Genomic DNA, 24,283 nt, shown 5'->3' on the forward strand with positions numbered 1-24,283 from the left:
TTATACGACCGCCACGAGGCAACGCAATACTCGTACCGCCGTCGCCCAAAACGTGTCTTGTCAGATCGCCCGGATTCACTTTGAAGGTTTTTAGGACCCTCAAGCACCGTTCATCAGGGAAGTAACCCAAAGACATAGTCCACTGAGTTTTTCGCCGGATCTCCTCAGTGATTCCGATCCGGTAGTACATTCTGCAAAGCACTGATCTTGCTAGGGCAAGTGTTAGTAAATTCTCTCAGGTTGAGCCCACCTACCCGTCCGGCCATCGTTGGAATATCCTCTTAAGCTACCAGCGAATAAGTAGGGGAAAATCGTATAGTACAGGAGACCATTACGACATGTCTCAAGTGCTCAAATAAGCTGTGAGCAATTCTACCCATCTAGAGTGAAAAATAAATAAAAGATAAAGCAGTAAATACAGATCAAGCGTACAAATCACTAGAACGATTTCATCTAAACCAGTCGTTGACGCGATCCGGCGTCGCTCACTTCCGTTTATTTCCGGCGATCATTTGATCAACAACAACGTCTCCGTGAACTCACAGGTAGTGTAAACTACTCTAGTAATCAACTAAGGACGTCTGGTATTTACTTAATTTACTTTAGATATTTAAAGTTGTTAAGTACGTAAAGGCAGCATCAGATTTAATGGTAATGGTGATGGCTCGTGCTAAAATACCGTTTTATTTGGTAGATACTATTTAAAAAAAAATGAAAGATATACTATCTACTCCACCCATACGTTCTGTTACATTTACATGAAAATGCATTTTTTTTAAATGAAGTGGGTTTGAAGAAGGCTTTTTGATCTAGGTATGCATTCTCCTTAATTGCAAATATTGATTTAGGGCATGTCCTATATATCGACGATAAGCACCGAGCTTCAGGCCTTGTTTTATAATACGCGACAGAGTCCTAGCGGGAATTTTCATTATTCGCAATAAGATTTTTTTGCTTCCTAATGGAGTTTCGACGAATTCTGGCTTTAACGGCATTAACAGCATTTATAGTTCTAACAGCACGCGGCCGCCCCGAACTTTTTTGGTCTTCGATAGACGAAGTGTTGTTGTATCTGTTGGTAGTACGATATACGAACATACGGCTGATACCAAGCTTTTGAAGTGTTTGGAATATGATCGACGGCTCTATACCCATTTTGTGCAAGGCGATTACAGCCATCCTATTTTCTTTAACACGCCATTCCATATTGTAATTTTATAATGAACATGAAAAAATATGTGAAATGGCGCAAAATCGAAAGAAGTTTTTAAAATAATACACGTGTTCCAAATTCAAGTTTTTATGGCCAGACTAGTTAAAGTAATTATATGTAACAGCGTGAAAAATAACTCTCGAACAAATTTTTCACAACTTAAACATGATAAAAAAGGTGTAAAATTAAATCACACAGTTGAAATTATTTGAAGAAGGTGTAACTTTTCCGCGTCCATTTCTATATTAATAAAATCAATGCTTGTACGTTTTTACGTTTGTTACGCTGTTTTATGCGTTCTTAAGATATTTAGCTGTTTCTAATGAAACTTAGTACAATTTTTATTGGCACTTCAGAGAAGGTTTCATAGTACCATCAAAGCATAGTAGAGATGGCACGCGAGTAATTTCAAGAAATCGATGTTTTTCATAACGTTATCGATATCACACTGGAGCGTGAAGGGGCTGCTTGTGTCGTGGGTGACTTAGTATTATTTAAGACGCTACTGATATTTTCTACCTATATTGACTACTAGCGATTAGGTACCAAGAAAAGATATTTGAATATCGTACTTTCCTCTCATAACGATTATACGTTTTTTAATCGCGAAAAGACCAAAGTTCGTAGAAAATAAAATTATTCAAAATTTTTAAGAGGTATGTTATAAATGTAACAAAGGGTTTTCGAGGCGAAGCTCTGACCAAAAGATAAGTGACGAAATGTTATTATCCAAGAATTGAAAAAGCTGAAAATACCAATATTATAAAGATATCGCTGCTAAGTTACGGTTCAAAAAGATGAGTACTCATGTGCCAATAAAATTGAAGCATGTGTACTATTAGTCCATGAAAGCATTCCAAAGGCGTGATAAAAACTTAATTAATATCGACTTTTAAGAGAACGGGTAAACATTTTTGTGACTATTAAATTTTGGCGCCCCTCACAAATTGTAGGCCAATGGGCTCACACGGGCCAAGTCTAAATCCGACAACTTGTAAACTAACTTTTAATTTTCTTAAAAAAAAAGTTGTGTTTTAAATACTGCTTCTTCTATTTTTGATGTTGTCTTTTGGCAATCCGATATTTATTTATTTAATGGGGCTTAAATCTCTCGTATCAATATGGAGATATTTTCATTTCCCTTTAAGCGATCACCGAATATTTCCCTTGAAATTTTTCCTGTAATTTCATTTGCACATGCCGCCCTCTCGTGTCGTAATTTTGCGTCTCAGCATGAGTTTCGTGTTCAAATTAAAATGTTTATTGCGTTAAGCGGAGTTCGCACGGTCGCCCGTGAGCGGCCCGGAGCATTTTTATTTCGTTATCCCGGATACGCCCAACGTACGCCCCTCGCCCCTCTATCCCAGGGGCTCACCTCGGTACAATTTCACTATTTTATGAACCCGATGGCACCCCTGTCTAATGGCGCTATAATGTCTTGCGACTGTCATTTCCGGCCGTTCACCCTTTAGGGTGATGTTAAACTTTCACACAACAGAACAGAGCTCATTATCCAGTGACATTGCCTATGTATGTTTCCTCGTTTTATGCGTGTCATAAAACTATTAACCGCTTAAGTTATTCTTGTGGCGTCGACATTTCTTCGAGAATGCTGAGCGTCGTGGAGGAACTCGTGTGGTTGGGGACGCAAATGTTTTTTTTTCACGCAATCTCCTCTATACCTTCGTGGTGTTTTTATGATCCATTAGAATTTCGATCGACACATTATAAACGAGTTTCTGTGGTGAGTATTTTATTAAATTACGTTTAATGCGTTATCGGGATTTCACTTATTTTATTTAGATCATGATAAATGTTAGGTTTCATCAAAAAGGAATACGTTTAAGACATGTTAAGAAAAGACGGTGCACATCCAAAAAAAACGGTGCAGTTAGCGTTTATTTATATGTATCATCAGTAGAATACGAATCAGTGTTTTAGTTCACATTTCATGCGGAAATAATAAAAACAAATCGTAAAAAAACAAAAAATATAATGAAAGGATCTATGGCTGATGCACTTATCTTGTCAAACTTTCTTCTTAAACTGAATAATAATCAAATGAAATAAGCAAATTTTGCTTCAAGGGCATAAAACGTATTGAACCACGAAACGCATGGAGGAATTTCATATGAGGGCATTGAGAAAGTTTTGTTAAAGTACAAAAATATAGCTACCCCAGTCGTCGAAGCAAGATTTAAAAGAAATTCTCATGTTTGAATGGAGTCTGAAGATCTTAATAATTTTAATCTACTTAACTACTAATTTAAAGAAGCTGGTGTTCAACCGCGATCTTTTCTCGCTCGCAACTATTTTTCTATCATTCACAGAAGTAATGTAAAAAATAGTTTTTTTTATTACTTCTGTGAAGTAATAAAAAAAACTTGGTAGCTTTCTTCCATAAACTCCTGATGGGCAAGAAAGCGGTAATCTGGTTAATCTACGTAGGTGCTGCTTTTTAATGGTATCCAAAGGTTTTAGTAACGTTTTCACATCAGTTAAACAATACTGTTAATTTCAAATGTAGATAGATATTTTACAGTGAAAACTTTTGATTTAAGTTGTTTTTTTTACCAAAAAAACATATCTTAATGTTTCATTGCCAAAGATTATATATATCAGTAATAACGTTTAGTATACATTTTATTTGGTATATCATATTGCTATTGAAAACAAATAAATCAACAATTTGGTTAAATTAGCCATTTCGAAATTGTTAAGAAGTGGACGAATGAAAACTTTCTGATTAAATTTTGCAAATTATGCTAAATTACGTTATTTGTATCTAACCTAACTATTATTCTATTAGGTAAATTCTTTTTTGACATCCAGGACTTCTGAACTAGTCTTCTTAGGTCTTCACTTGTCAATGTTCTGCTTCAACTTCTTTCAATGGTCAAAGGATTCATATCCTTTTTTTTATTACTTGGCTCAGCAAATTATACCTACATTACTTGCTCAGTCGGTCTAGACGGTCTAGTAAACCTAATTACTCTACTGCACTGTATTACATTTGAGTTCTTGTATGTGTATGTTTGCCGGCTCCATACACAGAATTCGAATTCGAGTATGGGACCATTAAATGTACAAAATTTTATGGTTATTAACAGAAATTTATGATCGTGTAGGTAAAGTTAAGGCGTGAATCATTTCGACGTGCATATTCACATTTCTCATTATGACACATTATTTTAATTTCACTCATAGAAAATTACAAGGATGTGATTCCAATAAAACAAGCTCCGGGTAGTGTTTTAACGATGAAAACTATTTAAAAGTAAACTAGAAATTTCTAAATTTCAAACAAAAACGGTACCCATACTGTCGAATAGAATAGATAATGTAGACACAGTTAAATCAATCTTAACAGTATCGAAGTTGAGAGAAGAAAAAAAAACAAGTTTATGCAAATCGAGGGAGCCGAAATAAAATGGAGTCGCATCGTGGTCGCGCGTGCGATCGATACGTCCGCCCCGCGACCTTGCGGGCGGGTCGCTAGCTCGGGGCGGGCTCGGCTGCGGGCCCGCCCACCGCACTAGGCCGTATCCCGCACCCCCGCACCGCGCCGCCAGCTCGTCGAGTGTCGACTCTCGGCCGAGGATCGCGCGACACGCAGCTACCGCCCGTACGACTCGACGCGATATCGCCGCCGCCGCGCTCCACCAGTGACAGTTCGTAATTGACTTAGCGACTTTTGTTTGAGATGTGTCTAGTGCCGTTTTGAGTGTAAGACAATGATAACTGATATGTACGCGCCCCTACCGGCGCCCCCGCCGACCAACAAATCGATCGTAAGTCGTTTATTCTTTTGAGCGTTAATTATGATTTATTTATTATTTAAATGAATTATAAACTGGAAATTTAAGATTCTAAGTTCAGTCATCGTTAAGTGTGAAAATGTTTTCGCAAATACACTCCCGGACACATCTATCGGCCCACCTAGTGTTTTAAGTTTTAAGTTCCCTAGTTAAAAATAAATGCTAGGTGGAGTAATTTTATGTAGTTTTTGAAGCTGAATTATTGGTCAACCCTGTGGTATGTTTTTTTTTAAATTTCGAATTCAGAATTATGAAAATAAAAACGTGATAGCGTATAAGATGGTATAAGTCAAGTACAAACATACACAACGATAATACCTACCAAAAAAAAAAAAATTTAGAGCCTAGGTTGAATGATTTTTTTTTTCAAAATAAATTCGCAAACGATATAGGTAATCATTCAACATCAACACCTTTCGTAGCTTTCATTATAATAAGGAAAACATCCGTATGGCGTGATTGTTTCCTGCTCGTTCAATCGATCTTCCCTTCGTAAAATATTTGTCATCGACGATATTCGGAAATATCGAGTACAATTGAATGTTCCTACCTAAATCGTTACCGAAATCGATTTTTGATTTATCCACTTTGTTAATACCGAATGTTCATTTTGTTCAAACCTTGTTTAGTCAAAGTACCTACTACTGAAAAAAATTGAGGATTAGTTATTAATTTTAATTATATTTGATGCGGTCTGTATTAGTAAGTCGTAAGTAATGTGTTATCAATTTTCTTTGCATATGTTTTTAGCATTTTCAAAGCCATATGTACCTACCAAAAATTTACGAGTGCTTATAACAGCTGATATCTGTTAACTGAGTTTACTTTAGTTTATTTATATGTAAGTTATTACAAATAAACAAATAAGGCTTCTTAGACGACTACCTATCTATAAATGGTAAGATAACTTAAAATTATATGTTAAAAAACGCCTTATCACCGCTCTCACAAAACGTAGTTACTCTATTGATGACTCGGAACAGAGACTTTCATCTTTCCACACATCATGTCCATTATGCGTGTCTAATAGATTTTTTTGGCGCTGGCCCATTCACAGCGGCCCAGCGTGAAGTCCCGTCAATGGCTATTGTGGCATTCAATCGATACGTACGAACGACAAACTTTTATTTGTAATACCCCTAAATGGCTGTTGGACGGATTAAGGTGCTCTTCGCATTGTCAGCGGGACCGAACTCAACGGATCCGAGCGAAATGACATTAGCTTAATGCGATGCCGCCACAATGCGTTCTTGAGATCTGTCAGTTTTGATAGCGAACGGTGTTTTGTGTGACAGTTTACACGGCGGATTAGGCACTTGGGTTCCGCTCGGGCCACTCACGATTGCGAGGTTTGTTTAGGATCTTTAAGTGGTGGTGAACTTGAATTTTTCCGGGTTTGGTATTATTGGCCTGTTTTTTTTTTCGTTTCGCATTTGCTACCTATTTATTTGACCAGTCACTAAATAACTCTATGAATTTGTGTGTGTACTTTTCAAACGACACAAGAAGTCACGAATCGCAAAAGAAAAACATGAATTTTTGCACCATGTAGATAGACCAGCTTAAGGCCCTATATTAAGTAATGTCAGCAAACCCATGGACATTAGATTTTCTACCATCATGGATATTCCCGTCCAGAGGAATTTAATATTGATCTATACCTCCTATACTACACGAGCAATAATCAGAGTCTCAAGTTACGACAGATAATATTTTAAGTAACAATAAGTAGTAGCAGTCTTTATTAACCTGCTTAACTTCCTCTCCAATTCCTTATTTTGTATATTCCTTTATCAAGCATGAACTCACATGGCATCCAATCGCACCAAACCGATTATTGTTCCCAATTTAATTTAGCATCAAGACAAACGAGTGCTCTAATTAAAATACTTCTCGCGTGAACTAATAATGAGACGGAAAAAAAAAAACGGTCGAAGCAGTGGCGACAGCAGCCCTTCATAATTCTTTTTTATGGCTGGAGCGCGTCGTGTTTAACCCGTTCATTGACAAAAGGTATTTAAATGAAGCTGTCAAGGAAATTATATTTACTGCTCCAGTTCCTACCGTCCGTTAAATACTCGAACGTCGTATTGTGATGTATTTTAGGAACATCCTTCTCTGGAGACATGTCGCTTGTTAATTAAGTTGGTGTGATAATTCTTCATCTTCTTCTTCTTTCCCTCCCTTATCTCACATTATGTGGGGTCGACACAACAGGTCCTCGTATATCGATATCATATGGATATCGACCATCGATATCATATCCACGCAATGTGTCATCGGAAGGGACTTTTTTTTTTTATATCATAGATGGGTGGACGAGCTCACAGCCCACCTGGTGTTAAGTGGTTACCGGAGCCCATAGACATCTACAAAGTAAATGCCGCCACCCACTTTGAGATATGGGTTCTAAGGTCTCAGTATAGTTACAACGGCTGCCCCACCCTTCAAGCCGAAACGCATTACTGTTTCGCGGTTTAAATAGGCAGGTGGTACCTACCCGTGCGGACTCATAAGAGGTCCTACCACCAGTAAACAATAACTGTTTCTGCTTTCGGTATTTCTTTTAATTCATCCGTTTTTTATTGTTTGATTTTCATTTACACCGGCAGCCGTTGTAACTGTGCTTGAGACCTTAGAACTTATATCTCAAGGTGGGTGGCGCATTTACGTTGTAGATGTCTATGGGCTTCCGTAACCACTTAACACCAGGTGGGTTGTGAGCTCGTCCACCCATCTAAGCAATAAAAAAAAAAGAAGGTAAAACTGGGTTACAATTTCTTTTTCGTAGCTAAGCTGGTAGCCTTAGAAGTTTAGGTATGCCAGCGTAACCGAATGAATAAGTGAGCTCACGGAGCTCTAACCAGAGGACGTTGCTAATACTGGCCCTAGCAAGAGCAGTGCTTCGCAGAATTTACCATCGGATCGGAAACGCGACCCACTGAGAAGATCCGGCGAGAAACTCAGTGAGTGAGTTACAATGTTATTCCCTGCGCCTATTAGGATTATTATTACTATAAGTACAATAGAGATTTCGCTCTCCAGGGTCGGTGATGTTGTTTACGCCTATTCAGTCTAAAAATACCTTACGGTTTTAATAAGACCAAACTGCCTATACAAAAGCAATGAAAAATTTACTAGTTTGTTTAATAAATTTCAATTAAATTTCCCTTAATGCAATCAAAGTCTAATGAGCAGATATTTTATGTAACGTCAACAAATAGCCAGCGTATGTAGCTAAAATGTACTCGTTAAGTTATTTATGCGGTGATCCATCAACGCAGCGTCTCGACGCCGACAAATTCAACAAAGTTCCACATGCGAACGTCGTCGGAGCGTTTTTATATGAAAAAAAAAAAAAAAACGGTAATGACGAGCGAATCTGTCAGTGTGCGTGTTCCAAACGATTTATTGTGTACAAGTTTAATTGTTTAACGAAAGCATATCTATATATTGATACGTGAAGCAAAAACTTTTATCCCTTTTTACGAAAATTGCGCGGACGGAGGAGTATGAAATTTTCCACACTTATAGAGAATATAGAGAAGAAGTGCACAATGCAATCTATTTTTTTAAATAATGCATAAAACATACGTTAAATCAATAAAGAAAACATTACGCACACTACCATGTATTTGACAAAACACATACATAAAAATATACTCTTTGTTTACTGTCAATTGGGAAACTTTTGTTATTTTTTAAAGTCTGTGGTCAAATTGAAAATAGATTAATAATGTTTGTCATTAATATTATTGATCTATAGTGCAGTTTTGGCGAATACTGTGATAATATTGTCGAAATATAATAGTGTTTGATAGTAGAACCATAATAATGTTTAAACTTATAATTTCAATTAATTATAGTCGAATCTCGACTAGTGCGGGGCCACTAGTGATTTTTAAATTTACGGTTCCTTTTTTTTCCTCTATCTATTAGCTACTAGTTTAAGGGGCTATTCCAGTTTCACTGTGGCTGGTAGGTAACCTAAGGGGTCTCAACTTGAGAAAATGTGCTTCGCAGAATCTACCACCGGATCGAAATCGCGACCCGCTGATAAGATTCGACGAGAAACTCAGTTGGAAGTCTATGGGTTAGTTACTAACACTTGTTCTGGCAAAAGCAATGCATCGCAGAATTAATTAAGATTCGATTGTACTATTCGATCGCTTAAAGAATAAATTTTAAAATGTTTATTAATTATATCATTAAATTTATATAAAACAAGGAAACAATTATAATTTTCTTATAAATACATATTTTTTTATTCTTCAAATAAAATACTTATCTTACTCATTGTTTATTCATACCGCCTCCGCAGTTTTTGCTGCTTTTGAATGTTTAATTGAATACTTAATACTGCGAACGTCGCATGCAGTAGACAGTTGCGCCTAAGGCCTGTTTCTATACAAACAACCAACCAACCACAAAAATACTTTAGTAACAGTTTATAAAACATATCTCGCATACAAAAACGACTTGACCGCAAGCCAACTGCGCTGTTTCCTGCCTTAACCACAAATGAACTTTTAATACTGTTGGTTACTTGTTGCATATTGTTCTCTTTTTTTTTTACTTCGCAGAGATAATTACCTATTGAAATAAGTAATATTTTCTAGAATATATTTCAATAGACAAGACTTTACTAGACGTAATCGTCAAATTAGATTCCGAAATTACATAATAAAAAAGATGGCACCCAAAATAGCTTGCAAAAACGCTTATCTACTATTTAAATGTTAACATCAACACGTAAGCCTTTGAAAAAGCAGGTACTACGTATGTATATTCAGCGGAGTAACTATAGCAATTGCAGAACAAAACATTTCACTGTCGCTAAGATCACAATACCTCAAATACCTATTTGTCCCTACACTATAAAATTTAACTACGAAATGTGTGAAGTCGTTAAAATGAATGACGTCTTTGTAATAAACCGGTAACGAGTAATAAAATACCTAAGAAAATCTGCCTTACAGTTGAAACAACAACAAATAATTTTCCAGCGTCTTGCTTATTTTGAATAGTTTGTATTCTTAAAGTTGGCTAATTTATTTGGTTATTGGTCTTATATCGTCAAATCCCTACGGTGTAGTCCTTCACAGTAACAGTATACGAGTCCGTAAGATAATAACCAAACAAGCTAACTGAATAGATTCGTGTCAGGATCCAACCAAACACAGGCTCAATCAACTTCCATGATTACTCACGAAAATTCTCCTTTGTGTTCTTTGTTGTAGCCGCCCTCGTCTAATGGGTATCTCTGACCGCGGAGTCCGTAAGGAAAACTAATTCAATCTCAGAGCACCCTTCGAGATTTTTATGCATCGGCCACATTTAGGCGTCATTAATGTCATCAAAGTCAACAGCTCCCGGTACTTTGTTGAAAAAAAATTCCTTTGACGAATCTGAGCATTATGTGTTTAGGGTGATTGTTTTAAAGACGAGAATCGCATGCGTGGTGTCGCGAGTTCGGGCTTACGTCGGTCACGGATTTTGCAATTCATTGCATTAGCTTGGCTTGTTAGTGTGGAGAGCGGCTCGGAGGCGCGTAATGAAGGCAAGGTGCAAGTCACTGGGCCAGAGGCGCCGCCGCCATCCGTCAGCGCCGTCATCGCGCGCCCTGTCAATATCCGATCGCCCGACAACAGAGACGGTTATTTTCGAAGGTGCAGCACCACTAATTAATACCTTCTACTGGCTTAAAAAAAAAAGAAGCGGCGACCTCATTGTTCTAATGTCAATTATGTTGAAAGAAGACTAATACGTGATAAAAATGTTAATTTACAAAATTGAATCTGTAGGGAGATATTACGCTTTTTTTTTCTTTTAGTGCCCTTGTAGGCAGACGAGCATACGGCCCACCTGATGGTAAGTGGTTACCGTCGCCCATGGACTTCAGCAATGCCAGGAGCATAGCCAAGCCGCTGTCTACCGCTTAATACTTTTTGCTGATAGTCTCGAGAGGCTATTTCAGCTTCGCCTTGACGTGTAGGTCAGCTCACGGGGCCCGAACCGGGAGTGTTGCTAACACCGGCCCTAGCAAGAGCAGTGCTTTGCAGAATCTACCACCGGATCGGAAACGCGACCCACTGAGACGATCCGGCGAGAAACTCAGTGGGCTATATTACGCTAAGAGCGTTTAGTGATTTCGAAAGAATCAAAGGCGTTGTGTGGCCAACAATTAATTTAACACTTAACTAGAGATACAAAGGCAAGGGGTTGCCCCCCGCAGAGAACGCTATAGGACAAGCAGGTGCCCCGTCGCGTCCGCTGGGCTCAGATACCGATAGCGCCACTCATGTCCTTTACCGAATCTAAGCTATAATATATATCACCACAACGCTTTTATACTTAGGTGACTGTGCGATTTTTTCTTGATCGTATTTTGTCATTCTTTGGTCACAACGATAAACGTGTTAAACAATAAATGTTACAGTAAGTAGCTGTAATTTTCCGGACCAAAAAAAACTTACCAAAATTACCTAATTGAATATAAAATACGTGTGCATGTTAAATATGCGTAAGTGGACAGCTAATAAATTGTTATCTAAATGCGTCGGTTATCTGATTATTATTTTTAATAGATAAAACCCGATGTGTTTTTGTAAAAATAAAATCCGAGTTAGCTGTAAACCGGCAGACACATTAAAACTATTATTATGATTTGAATAGGAAATTGCATCCATTCGTTCCGACATCCGGCTTTTAAGTGTAAATATTCCGGTTGCAATTTGTCCCTGTGTGGAATGGTTTTAACTTAATGCGCTTTCAGTGAATTATAGCAGCCTTGGAACCATTGAATTTTAGACACGTAAGATCGTATATCCATTTTTTTAACTTAACAAATTGAACATTTAAAAGCATCGATCCTGCTGGACTAATATAATAATATCATATAAACCTAATATTATAGTTAGATATCGACGTGACAAATAAACGTAATTTAAGGATGAGATTTCTTTAAATTATTGTTTTTAATTTGTAAGTGTAGATCATCACATCACACATTCATACTCATACATAATCATATCATTAGAATTGCACCACCCAATCTCTTCTGATGGGTGTCGAAAAAGAGCGATTAAGGTATTTTAAGAATGGACAGCAGCTTTCTCTGGTTATAGAACGCATTATTAGATTCCAACTTCAATTTTCAAGGTAGGGAGCGGCATTCACTTTGTGATGTCCATGGGCCGCTTAATGTGAGTTGGTTCACTTAGATAGCCCAAAAAAATTAATTAGAATTAAAACAATTTTTCTTAAAAGTGGTATTTAATAACTTTTAATTTTTAATCTCTCTATTTAGATCTTGAATCTATTAAATTTTTTATTGCATGTAACATGTAATCATTACATGCAGTAGGTATTATAAAGAAATCAATTTTATAGGTCATTCGCAATGTCATTAATATTAATGAGAACAACCAATAGAATATTCAAACAAAATTGGTTATTATTAAATTAGTTTTTTGCGCAAAACGTTTTCCATATCGTTTTTTTTTTAATTCTTAAACTACGATTTGGTTCGTAGGGTTTCTAATTTATACAGCCTCTACATATTTGCGTATACATTCTAGAATAAAATACTCTTAGAGCAAACAAACAGAAGTTTCAAGTACAAATAAATAATGTAACAAGAGAAGGTCGGTCGGTCGTGTGACATTAGCTCCCTCGATGGCCATATTTCAAAGGCCCTCCACGTCGTTCCATACAGCCCATGAAACTTCAACGCAACCCTCTTCTAATGTATTATAGCTTTGTTGACTTCTGAACAACTAACGATACGGTTAAAATCTTTATGGATTTTTTATTACTGGATCGGCCGAAGAACTTCCTACAGCTTAGATTAGGTCATTAACGGAGGAGTGTCCCCGGAACACGTGTATGCTATGCGGCAGAAATACGTACTTAACAATTGTTCACGATTGACTTCCACGGTGAAGGAATAACGTCGTGTAATAAAAATCAAACCAGCATAATTATAATTTGCGTAATTACTGGTGGTAGGACCTCTTGTTAGTCCGCACGGGTAGGTACCACCGCCCCGCCTATTTCTGCCGTGAAGCAGTAATGCGTTTCGGTTTGAAGGACGGGGCAGCCGTTGTAACTATACTGAGACCTTAGAACTTATATCTCAAGGTGTGTGGCGCATTTACGTTGTAGATGTCTATGGGTTCTAGTAACTACTTAACACCAGGTGGGCTATGAGCTCGTCCACACATCTAGCAATAAAAATAATAATAATAATAATAGGAAGATTGGTGGTACACCCGAGCGTGCTCACCACCGGTGATAACGCGGAATTAAATATAGGTATACAGATTTTAGAATTTATTGTAAGTAGTTATTATATTTATTTTTCATACAATGTAGTATCCACAATTGCGATATAATGAGTTTTTAATCAACCCCGTTAATATTCTATAATACTACTTGTTGTAATTCCACTTGTCATAATATAAGTCAATCATACCATAAGTATTATTTGATAATCAAATCTACATCCAATCTCCAAAACCTCTAACAATAAAACAGGACTAAATATTATTAACTAACAATGCCTCTCCAAAGATCTCGGTTGTCTCATATCTCATATAGTAGGTATGTAGGTATTTGAAAGAGCGTGGAAATATATAATATTTCTCGTTATAATAAAATGAATCTCTACTGTGAGCTGTTTTTGATCTAGATGGGTTAACGACTCTCTAAGCGCGGGTTTATAAATCGTTATTATTGATTTAAAAATATGTCTATATATTAATACGTGAAGCAAAAACTTTGTACCCCTTTTTACGAAAATTGCGCGAACGGAGGAGTATGAAATTTCCCACACTTATAGAGAATACAGAGAAGGAGTGCACAATGCTAATTTTTTTTTAATTGTGCATAATATATGCATTAAATCAATAAAAAAAACATTACACACACTACCATATATTTGACACACCCACATACATATCATAATTATTATACTCTTTGTTTATTGTCAATTGTCAAACTTTTGTTAATGTTTAAAGTCTGTGGTCAAATTCCGAATATAAGTAGATTAATATTGTTTGTCTTTAATGTTATTTATCTATAGTGTAAGTTTAGGCGAAATCTGTGATTATATTATAGAAATATAATAGTATTTGACAATAGAACCATAATAATGTTTAAACATACAATTTCAACTAACAGTATAGTCGAATTTCGACTACTGCGGGACCTCTAGTAAAGTAGAATTACACATATTTTAACAGTTTATTTTATTTTATTGGATAGATGTGTGGACGAGCTCACAGCCTACCTGGTGTTAAGTGGTTACTGGAGCCCATAGACATCTACAATATAAATGCGCCATACTTCTTGAGATATAAGTTTCTAAGGTCTCAGTATAGTTACAACGGCTGCTCCACCCTTCAAACTGAAACGCTTCACGGCAGAAATAGGCGGGGTGATGGTACCTACCCGTGCGGACTCACAAGAGGTTCTACCACCAGTAATTACGCAACTTACAGTTTTGCGGGTTTTGATTTTTATTACACGATGTTATTCCTTCACCCTGGAACTCAACCGTGAACATTTGTTAAGTACGTATTTCATTAGAAAAATTGCCTGAGATTCGAACACCGGTGCATGGCTAGATACGAATGCACCGGACGTCTTATCCTTTAGCCCACGACGACTTCAAAAGTATTTATTATAACACTAATATTTGTTTCTTGAAGTGTCAAATATAGAAACATTAACGTCAAGGAACGTTGATTGTATTGTATTGAATGTGCTGTGTGTGAGCGCATAAATGAACTCGCATCAAGCAGCCGGCGGAGTGCGGTCGCTGCGGTCAGACCATTCAAGGCGGAACACGGCTCATTCACAACTGCATACATAACTGACCAGAGGATACGTACGTGTACGTTTAGCACGATTTACCGACCGCGCTGAATACGACTTGCCTGTTAGCGGTTTGCATCCGACAACATGTTGGTCGTTTGAATTGTAAATGTGATTAGATTGTGATAATCAATTTTGTGGGCAGCACATAGATGCTCGAATTGTGATTGTTTTTCCTCAGCCGTGAACTCATCTTTGTCAACACACATATGAAAAATAAAACCGTAAAAATGTGTGCTGAGAGTAACGTTTATTACATTTACCGGTCATCTTTCTCGTAGAAACCGTCACTTGCGACGAAGGGCTCGGCGTGTAAATTAATCAACAGACACAGCCCACTGAGTTTCTCGCCGGATCTTCTTTCCGATCCGGTGGTAGATTCTGCGAAGCAGTACCCTTGCTGGGGTTAGTATTAGCAACGTCGTCAGGTTTGAGCCCCGTTAGCTTACCTATTAGTTAAGGCTACGCTGAAAAGACCATCAGCTTAGGTAGGAAAAACAAGTTAAAACATTTACCAGCGCTATTTTAGGCTGATGTAACCTTAACGCGCTCGACGCATGATTTAATTTCGATAGGAAATACAACAAGAAAGTATAAACGATGTTATAAGTCGGTATGTTGTTGGTGTACTCTGGTGGTCGCGTGGCGGGGACCGCCCGCCGCGGCCGACGCTGCTCTATGCTAATTCAATTGTGTTACAGGACGGATAGCGCGCGATACCATCGACTCCACCCGTTGCTGCATTATCATAATAAAGCGCGAGTCACTTCGCAGACTCGCTTGGCTTGTCGACGCGCACTCTAATATCCAATATACAACTTGTAATCGATATAAGTTTTTGTTGTTACTTACTTCCATATAAAAAAGGGGGGAAAGGTTACATATAAAGGGCACTACAGGATAAACAGAGAGGTTTTCGCAGCTATCTAGATCACACGCATTATTTCGACGGGCTTTTACAACGATTTACAAATTTCTATGAGTTCTCGATATTGGATTGGAAATTGCAAGTGAAAAAAGTGAAACTACTTTTGCTGTGTGTGTAGTATTGTGGTTTACTTCATTTTTTCCGATTTCATAGAGCCGCACAAAGCGGAGACGGAGAATAGGGAACGCTGTGTATAAGAGAAACGATCTAGCTCGTTTTGTTCTTCCCCTCACTCCGCGGTCGAGTGGTTCGCGAGACGCTCTGTCTATTTTCTCACTCTCGCTCTTCCTAAATTGTATCTTTTCTCTCTAACCGTAACGAATCTGTGGCGAGTTAAATTTTACTCTCAACACGCCTAAAGAAGTTTCACTTCAAAAAACGTAGTAAGAACTCATTGAATAAATAATATGTAGAATCTAATAAGCACAATGGTCGGTGCAAAAGATTTCAGTGGAATACTTTACGAACGCATCGCAGTCAAATTCTTTCCTTTTTTTTTAAAATACCATATGACACATACAGAAAATGGATAAGAAAGAGAGTTGACAAGTTTGTTTGTTCTTAAAACCTACTTGCAGTCTTCAGTCTGCCTGTGAGGAGGGTGCCTGTGATGAGGGCGCTTGGAACTGCACCGAAATATCAGTAGCGATAATAAATGTGAAAATCGTCGTAAGAATCCGGTTAATAATAATACTTAGAAGGCGCTACTTGGTACGTAGCGGCTTGGCTCTGCCCCGGACATTGCTGAAGTCTATGGGTGACGGTAACCACTCACCATCAGGCACGCCGTATGCTCGTCTGCCTACAAGGGCAATAAATAAATAAAAAATCTTAAAAAATATATAATATTTAAATAAAAAACGACTAGCCGATTCACACAAGTGTTGGAATGTGGCGAAAGCCGTTCTCATCTAGGGTCGCCGCGGCGCCGTCTCTCCGCGACACTTCGTAGCGGCAACGATTACATTCATGTAGCGGGATGCAAATTGAATTATGGGACTTTTGTGGCCGTTCAATTGTTCGAAATTTTCGCTTTGTTCTACCGCCGCGAGTTCTACGTGACGATTCGAACACTCAACGCGTCTCGTAATCGACCGCTATCTCCTCGCGATTGTTCCTCACCAACTAACTCTTTTCGTGACGCTAAATAACAGCCTTTTGTTTTATCATCTAATTGATGCTATTGTTTCAAATGATTTTAAGAATCTTTCGATCTTGCAAGTATTGTATTGACGAATCAAGCCAGTTATTACTGTCCAACTAATAAAAAAATAACTTTAGGTATATTAAAATTACTTAATTGTATTTAATACACGAGCGTAAATTGATATTTTCTCTAATCATGGGTAAAATATTTAATAGCTTGATTATAATAAATAATAATAGAAAGTAAATATTTGTTCTTTTACATACATCGCACAATAGATAGATAAAAAAAATTAACAGATAAAAAAAATAGTACATAAAAATTCTACAAGAAATGTGAAATGAAATATTTTAATTGCCAAGAAATGTAAAACGAACTGCATAATTATTCGTTCCAATCTATAGACTTCTTCCATCTCTTTGTGGCTTAGACCCCCGGGGGTATCCGAGTCGGTAATTTTCTCAGCAATTAATATCGCGCTACGTCAGCTAATTAAAGGTAAAAAATTTAAACAGAAACTGAAGGAAAGTACGATTATTAAATTAACTGAAAACAATGCGTCTACGGGATAACGGGTGGAATGTCTACTAAATGTGCCCTTCGTATTGTATGGTATGTAGGTATGTAGCGGTAGGCAGCGGCTTGGCTCTGCCCCTGGCATTGCTCAAGTCCATGGGCGACGGTAACCATTCACCACCAGGTGGGCCGTATAATCGTCTGCATACAAGGGCAATAATAAAAATTACTTTGAAAATAACTTAACTTTTACTTTAACTATTTCGTGGTAGAAAAGGTATCTTTCGGTAAGGACTCACGATACTCCCCATAAATACGCAGAAAATTTACAAGACAATAAGTTGAAAGGAGAGCAAAAGCCGAGCTCAATACTATAACACTCAAGTTTAACTTTTCCAACCAGACAACATTGTTTCAATTGTGTGATAAATCTCAATTTTGTTACGAAATCAATCGATAAATCAGATCGTACGGCGTCTGATGGAAACACAGACTCGCGCCTCCGGGTAGGATTGTATTCGAAACATTTCATTTGTTTGTTACTATAGTATAAATGGGAATAATTATTATAATCTCATTCGAAATAACAGGCATTAAGTTGCTACCAAAAATACGTGAGTTTAACGAGTGTTTCGTGGAAGAGTCGGCCGAGAGACGAGCCCGACGGCGACTGATCGACACGCACGCAATACAACGAAACCTTCGCAACACGACCTTGAAATGTGTGTTCCTAAAGAACAAAATCTATCAGGATTGAAATCAAGAATGCTGGGAACAGAGGAAGCTGCTTATAATTTGGACGTAGTTGTCATAAGTCTTTGAAATTTGGAATATGAATGTTCTTATTTCGTAAATGGTTCCAATCAGTACTTAATTTTAGCACCTTCGCAACACGACCTTGGAATATGTGTTCCTAAAGAACAAAATCTATCAGGATTGAAATCAATAATGCTGGGAACAGAGGAAGCTGCTTATAATTTGGACGTAGTTGTCATAAATCTTTGAAATTTGGGATGTCATTGTTTTCATTTCGTAAATGGCTCCAATCAGTACTTAATTTTAGCACCTTCGCAATACGACCTTGAAATGTGTGTTCCTAAAGAACAAAATCTATCAGGATTGAAATCAAGAATGCTGGGAACAGACGAAGCTGTTGCTATACTTTGGACGTAGTTGTCATAAATCTTTGAAATTTGGGATGTGAATGTTCTTATCTCGTGTATGGTTCCAATCAGTACTTAAGTTTAGCACGAGGGAAAATTCTAGAGCAAGTCTTTCGAATATGAAACGTTTTTAAAAATCTTTGTTTTATTTCGACACTCCCTTACTGCCCGCATGTTCAACCGCACTTACCCCACTTTATTTAGCTCGGGCGTCGTTCTTACCAGGTTGTGACTAGAAGAAAACCTCTACTTGAGAACTTAGAACTTATATCTCAAGTTGGGTGGCGCATTTACGCCGTAGATGTCTATGGGCTCCAGTAATCACTTAACACTGGGTGGTCTGTGAGCTCGTCCACCCATCTGAGCAATAAAAAAAAAACTCTGTGGGTGCCGTTCGATGTTCAAATTCAAATTTAAAAAAGCCTAAATAATTTAATTATATTATGCAGAAATCATATCTTGTAAATAAGCTTACACCTTAGAAAAAATCTAGAATATGATGACACTAATTATAAGACTGCGTAATTAGCCAGCAATCTGATTTGATTATAAATCAGCTCTGTGAAAAAGATTTTGTTTTGCCAAATTTTTTCACAAACAAATGTGTGTAACACATGTACATAATATATTTTCGATAAATTATAACATATATAAAAAATCTAGACATGTTGCTAGAATCCATATTAGTTACAACCAGAATATGAAGGTTGAGGAGAATGGTCCTTGTTTCCATTCGCCGGTCGCTCGTTTTTTATCACGTCGTGGAACTGGTTTCTCAAATTGGTGCACCTATTATTATCTGGTCCCAGCCGGTGAAGGTCGGCCGTCACCTTCAGTATTTTAGAATAAATTCCATCACGCGAAATTGTATATAAGTGTAAATGGATGTACTGCGTTTAAAAAAATTTAAATGCTATACTATGTATTTTTTTTAATGTTTGATAGAAATTTCAATAATAATAGGTATCGGGAACAAATCACGCATGATCATCTGACCCGAAAATAAGATTCCCTGCACTATCATAACGTAACTATTTTCAAATTTCAAACTGATATATTATGTACATATGTACTTATATTGTTTAAATAGACAAATGTAAGACATTTTACTGGTAGTAGGACCTCTTGTGAGTCCGCACGGGTAGGTACCACCACTCTGCCTATAGGTATCTGCCGTGAAGCGTTTTGGTTTGAAGGGTTTGTTTTTATTGCCCTTGTAGGCAGACGAGCATACGACCCACCTGATGGTGAGTGGTTACCGTCGCCCATCGATTTCAGCAATGCCAGGGGCAGAGCCAAGCCACTGCCTACCGCAGCAGGGTGGGGCAGCCGTTGTAACTATGCTGAGACCTTAGAACTTATATCTCAAGGTGGGTGGCGCATTTACGTTGTAGTTGTCTATGGGCTCCATTAGCCACTTAACTCCAAGGGGGCTGTGAGGTCGTCCACCCATCTAAGCAATATTTTTTTAATAAAATTTAAAAAATCACGAATTTGTTAATGATATGTTTATATCACTTATATTTTTAAGTCTACATAGTCACGTTTTATTCAAGAATCAAAAGTGTAAGCAATAACCACAATAGTACATACGAGCTTTCTTGAAGCATTATGTAATGAATTCACACAGTACCTAAACGACATCATTCGAGAAAATTAATTTTATTTAAAATCCATATAAAACACTCATGTCTGACTAGAGCACCGATACAGTCTGACATTTACTTTACCTTTCCGAGACGGGGTTCGGCGAGGCCAGGGATGCCCTCAGGCGTGTTCACTTCAGTACTCGGAACGGCGAGCACGCTCGCGCTTTGTCCAACACATTACCACACCACTTCGTCGAATTATAAAACGTTAACTTTAATAATTTATCTCGACGAGCACTTACTTTAACACGATCTGTTTTTTCACTTGGTCTTACAGTATCATAGATATGCGTTTACTTTAAAATATCTTGAAAGATTTTATATTTAGATACACGGAATTGTCACTCACATATACTCGTATAACTAAACAGATATCTATATATTAATACGTGAAACAAAAACTTTGTATCCCTTTTTACGAAAATTGCGCGGACGGAGGAGTATGAAATTTTTCACACTTATAGAGAATATAAAGAAGAAGTACACAACGCTAATTTTTTTTTTAAATAATACATAAAAGATACTTTAAATCAATAAAGAAAACATTACACACACTACATACCATGTATTTGACGCACACACGTATACATACTATTTATTGTCAAACTTTTGTTCTTGACTTCTGTGGTCAAATTGAGAATAGATTAAATATTGTTTGTCTTTATTAATATTTTTTGACAGGCGAAATTTGTAATTATAGAATTATAAAATACAATCATAATAGTGTACAAACTTACAATTCCAATTAATTATAGTCGAATTTCGACTACTGCGGGACCTCTAGTATGTCTAAATAGCCAAAGACAACATTTAAAAATATCAGATGCAAACGTCTTCGAAATGCCGTTCTCAAATGAAAAAAAAATTGGAAAATATTAAAATTCTTCCGGAAGATTCGATAACGAATTATTGTCCCAAATGACAATCAGCTTGGACCGTAATATTGCCACATGTCAATGCATTAAATCCACATGCTTCGAAAGCGTCGGACGTCGTCATTTCACAAACGATAATTTCCTTTTAAATAAATAATTTGTTTTGGCTCAATTTGTGGAGCGTTCACACCATGTGGGCTGTGGGCGAACTAATGACCTTCGTAACTCGAGCGGTTTCACGCCATTGCCCACCACTATTTTGCCGTCACCTACTAAAATTCTCCTCGTCATGGGTACTGCCAAATTGCTTTATAGTTTTATTATTTTCAATTAAATACATTAGAAAGATCAGAACCTTAATTTCGATCTAGTCCAAGACTATTGTGAAAAGAGCATCATTTTCTATTATCTCATTTAAATTTTCATCTATAAACGGTAATTAAATTTCTGTCTTTAATTTGAATCGATACTCTGCGCGTCTAGCGCGTCGTTATCACTAACAACTTTACATTATTACAAAGGCATTACTGTTATTCGAGGAAGGCCTAATCGATATTTCCCCTAGCGGGCATCAAATGACACAGACTGTCTGAACCCTTGCATGGCCGCATTCGAAGCGATAATTACCTTCAACGACAAGACGCTATAAATTATTTTGTAATTTGATGTCATATTACGCCTCATTATTTGTATTGGACCGATAAATATTAAAATGATCATTATTTGTTCGCGATGAGCGTTCAGAACAGTAAAATGATGCGATTAAATAATTTAATTTAGATTGTTTCAATTATAGAGTAGATACTAGTGAAAAGAACAAAATCTTTAGAAACGAATCCCATTGTGAATTTTATTGCACTCATGAAGGTAATAAGTGCGGCGATGTTTCTCTTCGTTCCTTAATGAAGCCTATCAAAACCAACAATGTGTCGTAAATTGTAAATTTGAAATGGGCTAGTTTGCATTAGAATAGTACTGGGGACAAATCGAGGGGAGACTGCTTAGATGTAGCGTCGCGTAGCGCTTTTCCGTTGAGGTCCGGAGTACAGTTTCACACAGAATTAACCCGATAATTCCCTAATTGTGCCATTAGCCGCCGGCAATTTGCTTTCGGCTTATCGATCGGGCTCAAAATTTGAGTATGGGGTGATTTTGGGTGTTGTCAAGCTGGGCTATAGTATAATTTAAATAACCAATTGATGGCTTTAAAGATAATTGACAATTTAACTTTAAGATATGAAATATGTATACGCATTATGTATGTATTGCAAATGAGAAACACCAGACGAATACTATGACACTAATACCACCATGCCAACGATACCACGACCATAATCATTGACACTTTGCAGGTTAAGACTTATTTTATTATTGAAATTTAGAAAAATGGTAAATTATCTAAAAATCATTAGATCGTTAAAATCATTTTAAAAAAACTTTTGGCTAAACAGCGGTGAAAATGCGTAACTTAACTGATTTGTTTTTACCTACTTACATATCGATGTCAAAAATAGTTATATACTGAAATAAATTTGAAATTACCATTTTAAATGAAAAATTGTTATTACAATGTTCGTTTTATTGAATGTTTGGCTAATCGTTGTATCATAGTGTTTAATCAAGAGCACTTAGTGGTTTTGTCGATTATTTGTAATAAAGTTACATTCAATATCTCTAAGGTTTGTGGGTGGGTGGCAATTACCCACAGATACAGCCCACTGAGTTTCTCGCAGGATCTTCTCAGTGGGTCGCGTTTCCGATCCGGTGGTAGATTCTGCGAAGCACTGCTCTTGCTAGGGTCAGTGTTAGCATCACTCCGGTTTGAGCCCCGTGAGCTCACCTACTAGCTAAACTTACGCTGAAATAGACTCTCAAGGCTATCAGCTTAGCTAGGAAAATAAAAAGGTGGCAATTTTGAAAATTGAGAGATGTCATCCAATTTTATTTATCTTTTTTTTTTATTGCTTAGATGGGTAGACGAGTTCACAGCCCACCTGGTGTTAAGTGGTTACTGGAGTCCATAGACATCTACAACGTAAATGCGCCACCCATCTTGAAACATAAGTTCTAAGGGTCTCAGGTATAGTTACAACGGCTGCCCCACCCTTTAAACCGAAACGCATTACTGCTTCACGGCAGAAATAAGCAGGGTGGTGGTACCTACCCGCGCGGACTCTCAGGAGGTCCTACCACCAGTAATTACGCAAATTATAATTTTTGCGGGTTTGATTTTTATTACACGATGTTATTCCTTCACCGTGGAAATCAATCGTGAACATTTATTGAGTACATATTTCATTAGAAAAATTGGTACCGGCCTGAGATTCGAACACCAGTGCATCGCTCAACCCGAATGCACCGGACGTCTTATCCTTTTATATCTGATCGTGTAGCATCATAGAAGACGTGTCGTAAACGAAATACAATTCGGTTTCATTATAACTAAAGAACGTAATTTGGAAAAAGTATTAACTTATAAACACGGTCATAATTTTTTATGAAATACAATTTCGTTTATAACAACTTCACGACCGTCTTATTAATGTGTAGGGGATAAGTGTTTTGCTTGAATATTCATTTTGAAGCATCATAATTTGGTAATCTAATGTAATAAGCAATCTTCGCGGCTGTTCTAAAGATATGGATTAAAAAGCCTCAGAATAATTTTCACTATTTCTTTCATTTTTTTTAAATATAGAGAAGGACTAAATTAATTGATCCAACAAAAATGCTATTAACTTTTATTCTTGTGGGTAGTGTAAAGTTTGAATTGAATTAGCTTATAGCTCAGCTCATATTAAGTTGAAAGTATGAAGGCACCATTGATTGACTCGGTGGTAGCTGACACTCCTGACAGATGGGTCATCGATTCCACGTGAAGCAAGCGTTTGTATAATGAAAAAGTTTGTTTACTCTTTATCTGGGTCTCTAATATCTATAAATGAATATATGGTAGGTACATATTTAAACGTATATAATAACTAATAATAGCAATCATGTTTTCAAAAATTGTATTTCGAATGAAAAAAGAATATTGTATAATTATATAGTAGAATAATAATAATAACCGGGAACAAATCACGCACGGTCATCCG

At 37.1% G+C, this 24,283-nt stretch overlaps 1 protein-coding gene across 6 annotated transcripts in view; it reads left to right on the forward strand.

Moving 5' to 3' along the window:
• Positions 1–24,283, forward strand: part of LOC101741704 (transcription factor Sp9) — an 87,409-nt gene that overhangs the window by 56,854 nt on the left and 6,272 nt on the right. The window contains exon 1 of one of the 6 annotated variants that reach the window (XM_012697572.4): positions 4,789–5,004. The exons of the other annotated variants lie outside the window; for them this stretch is intronic. Coding sequence (XP_012553026.1) covers positions 4,948–5,004 — 57 coding nt within the window. The 5' untranslated portion in view covers positions 4,789–4,947. Of the gene's footprint in view, positions 1–4,788; positions 5,005–24,283 lie in introns of those variants that run through there. 6 annotated transcript variants of the gene reach the window in all.

This window comes from Bombyx mori, chromosome 10 (assembly GCF_030269925.1).
Source record: "Bombyx mori chromosome 10, ASM3026992v2".
Taxonomy (NCBI): Eukaryota; Metazoa; Arthropoda; class Insecta; order Lepidoptera; family Bombycidae; genus Bombyx; species Bombyx mori.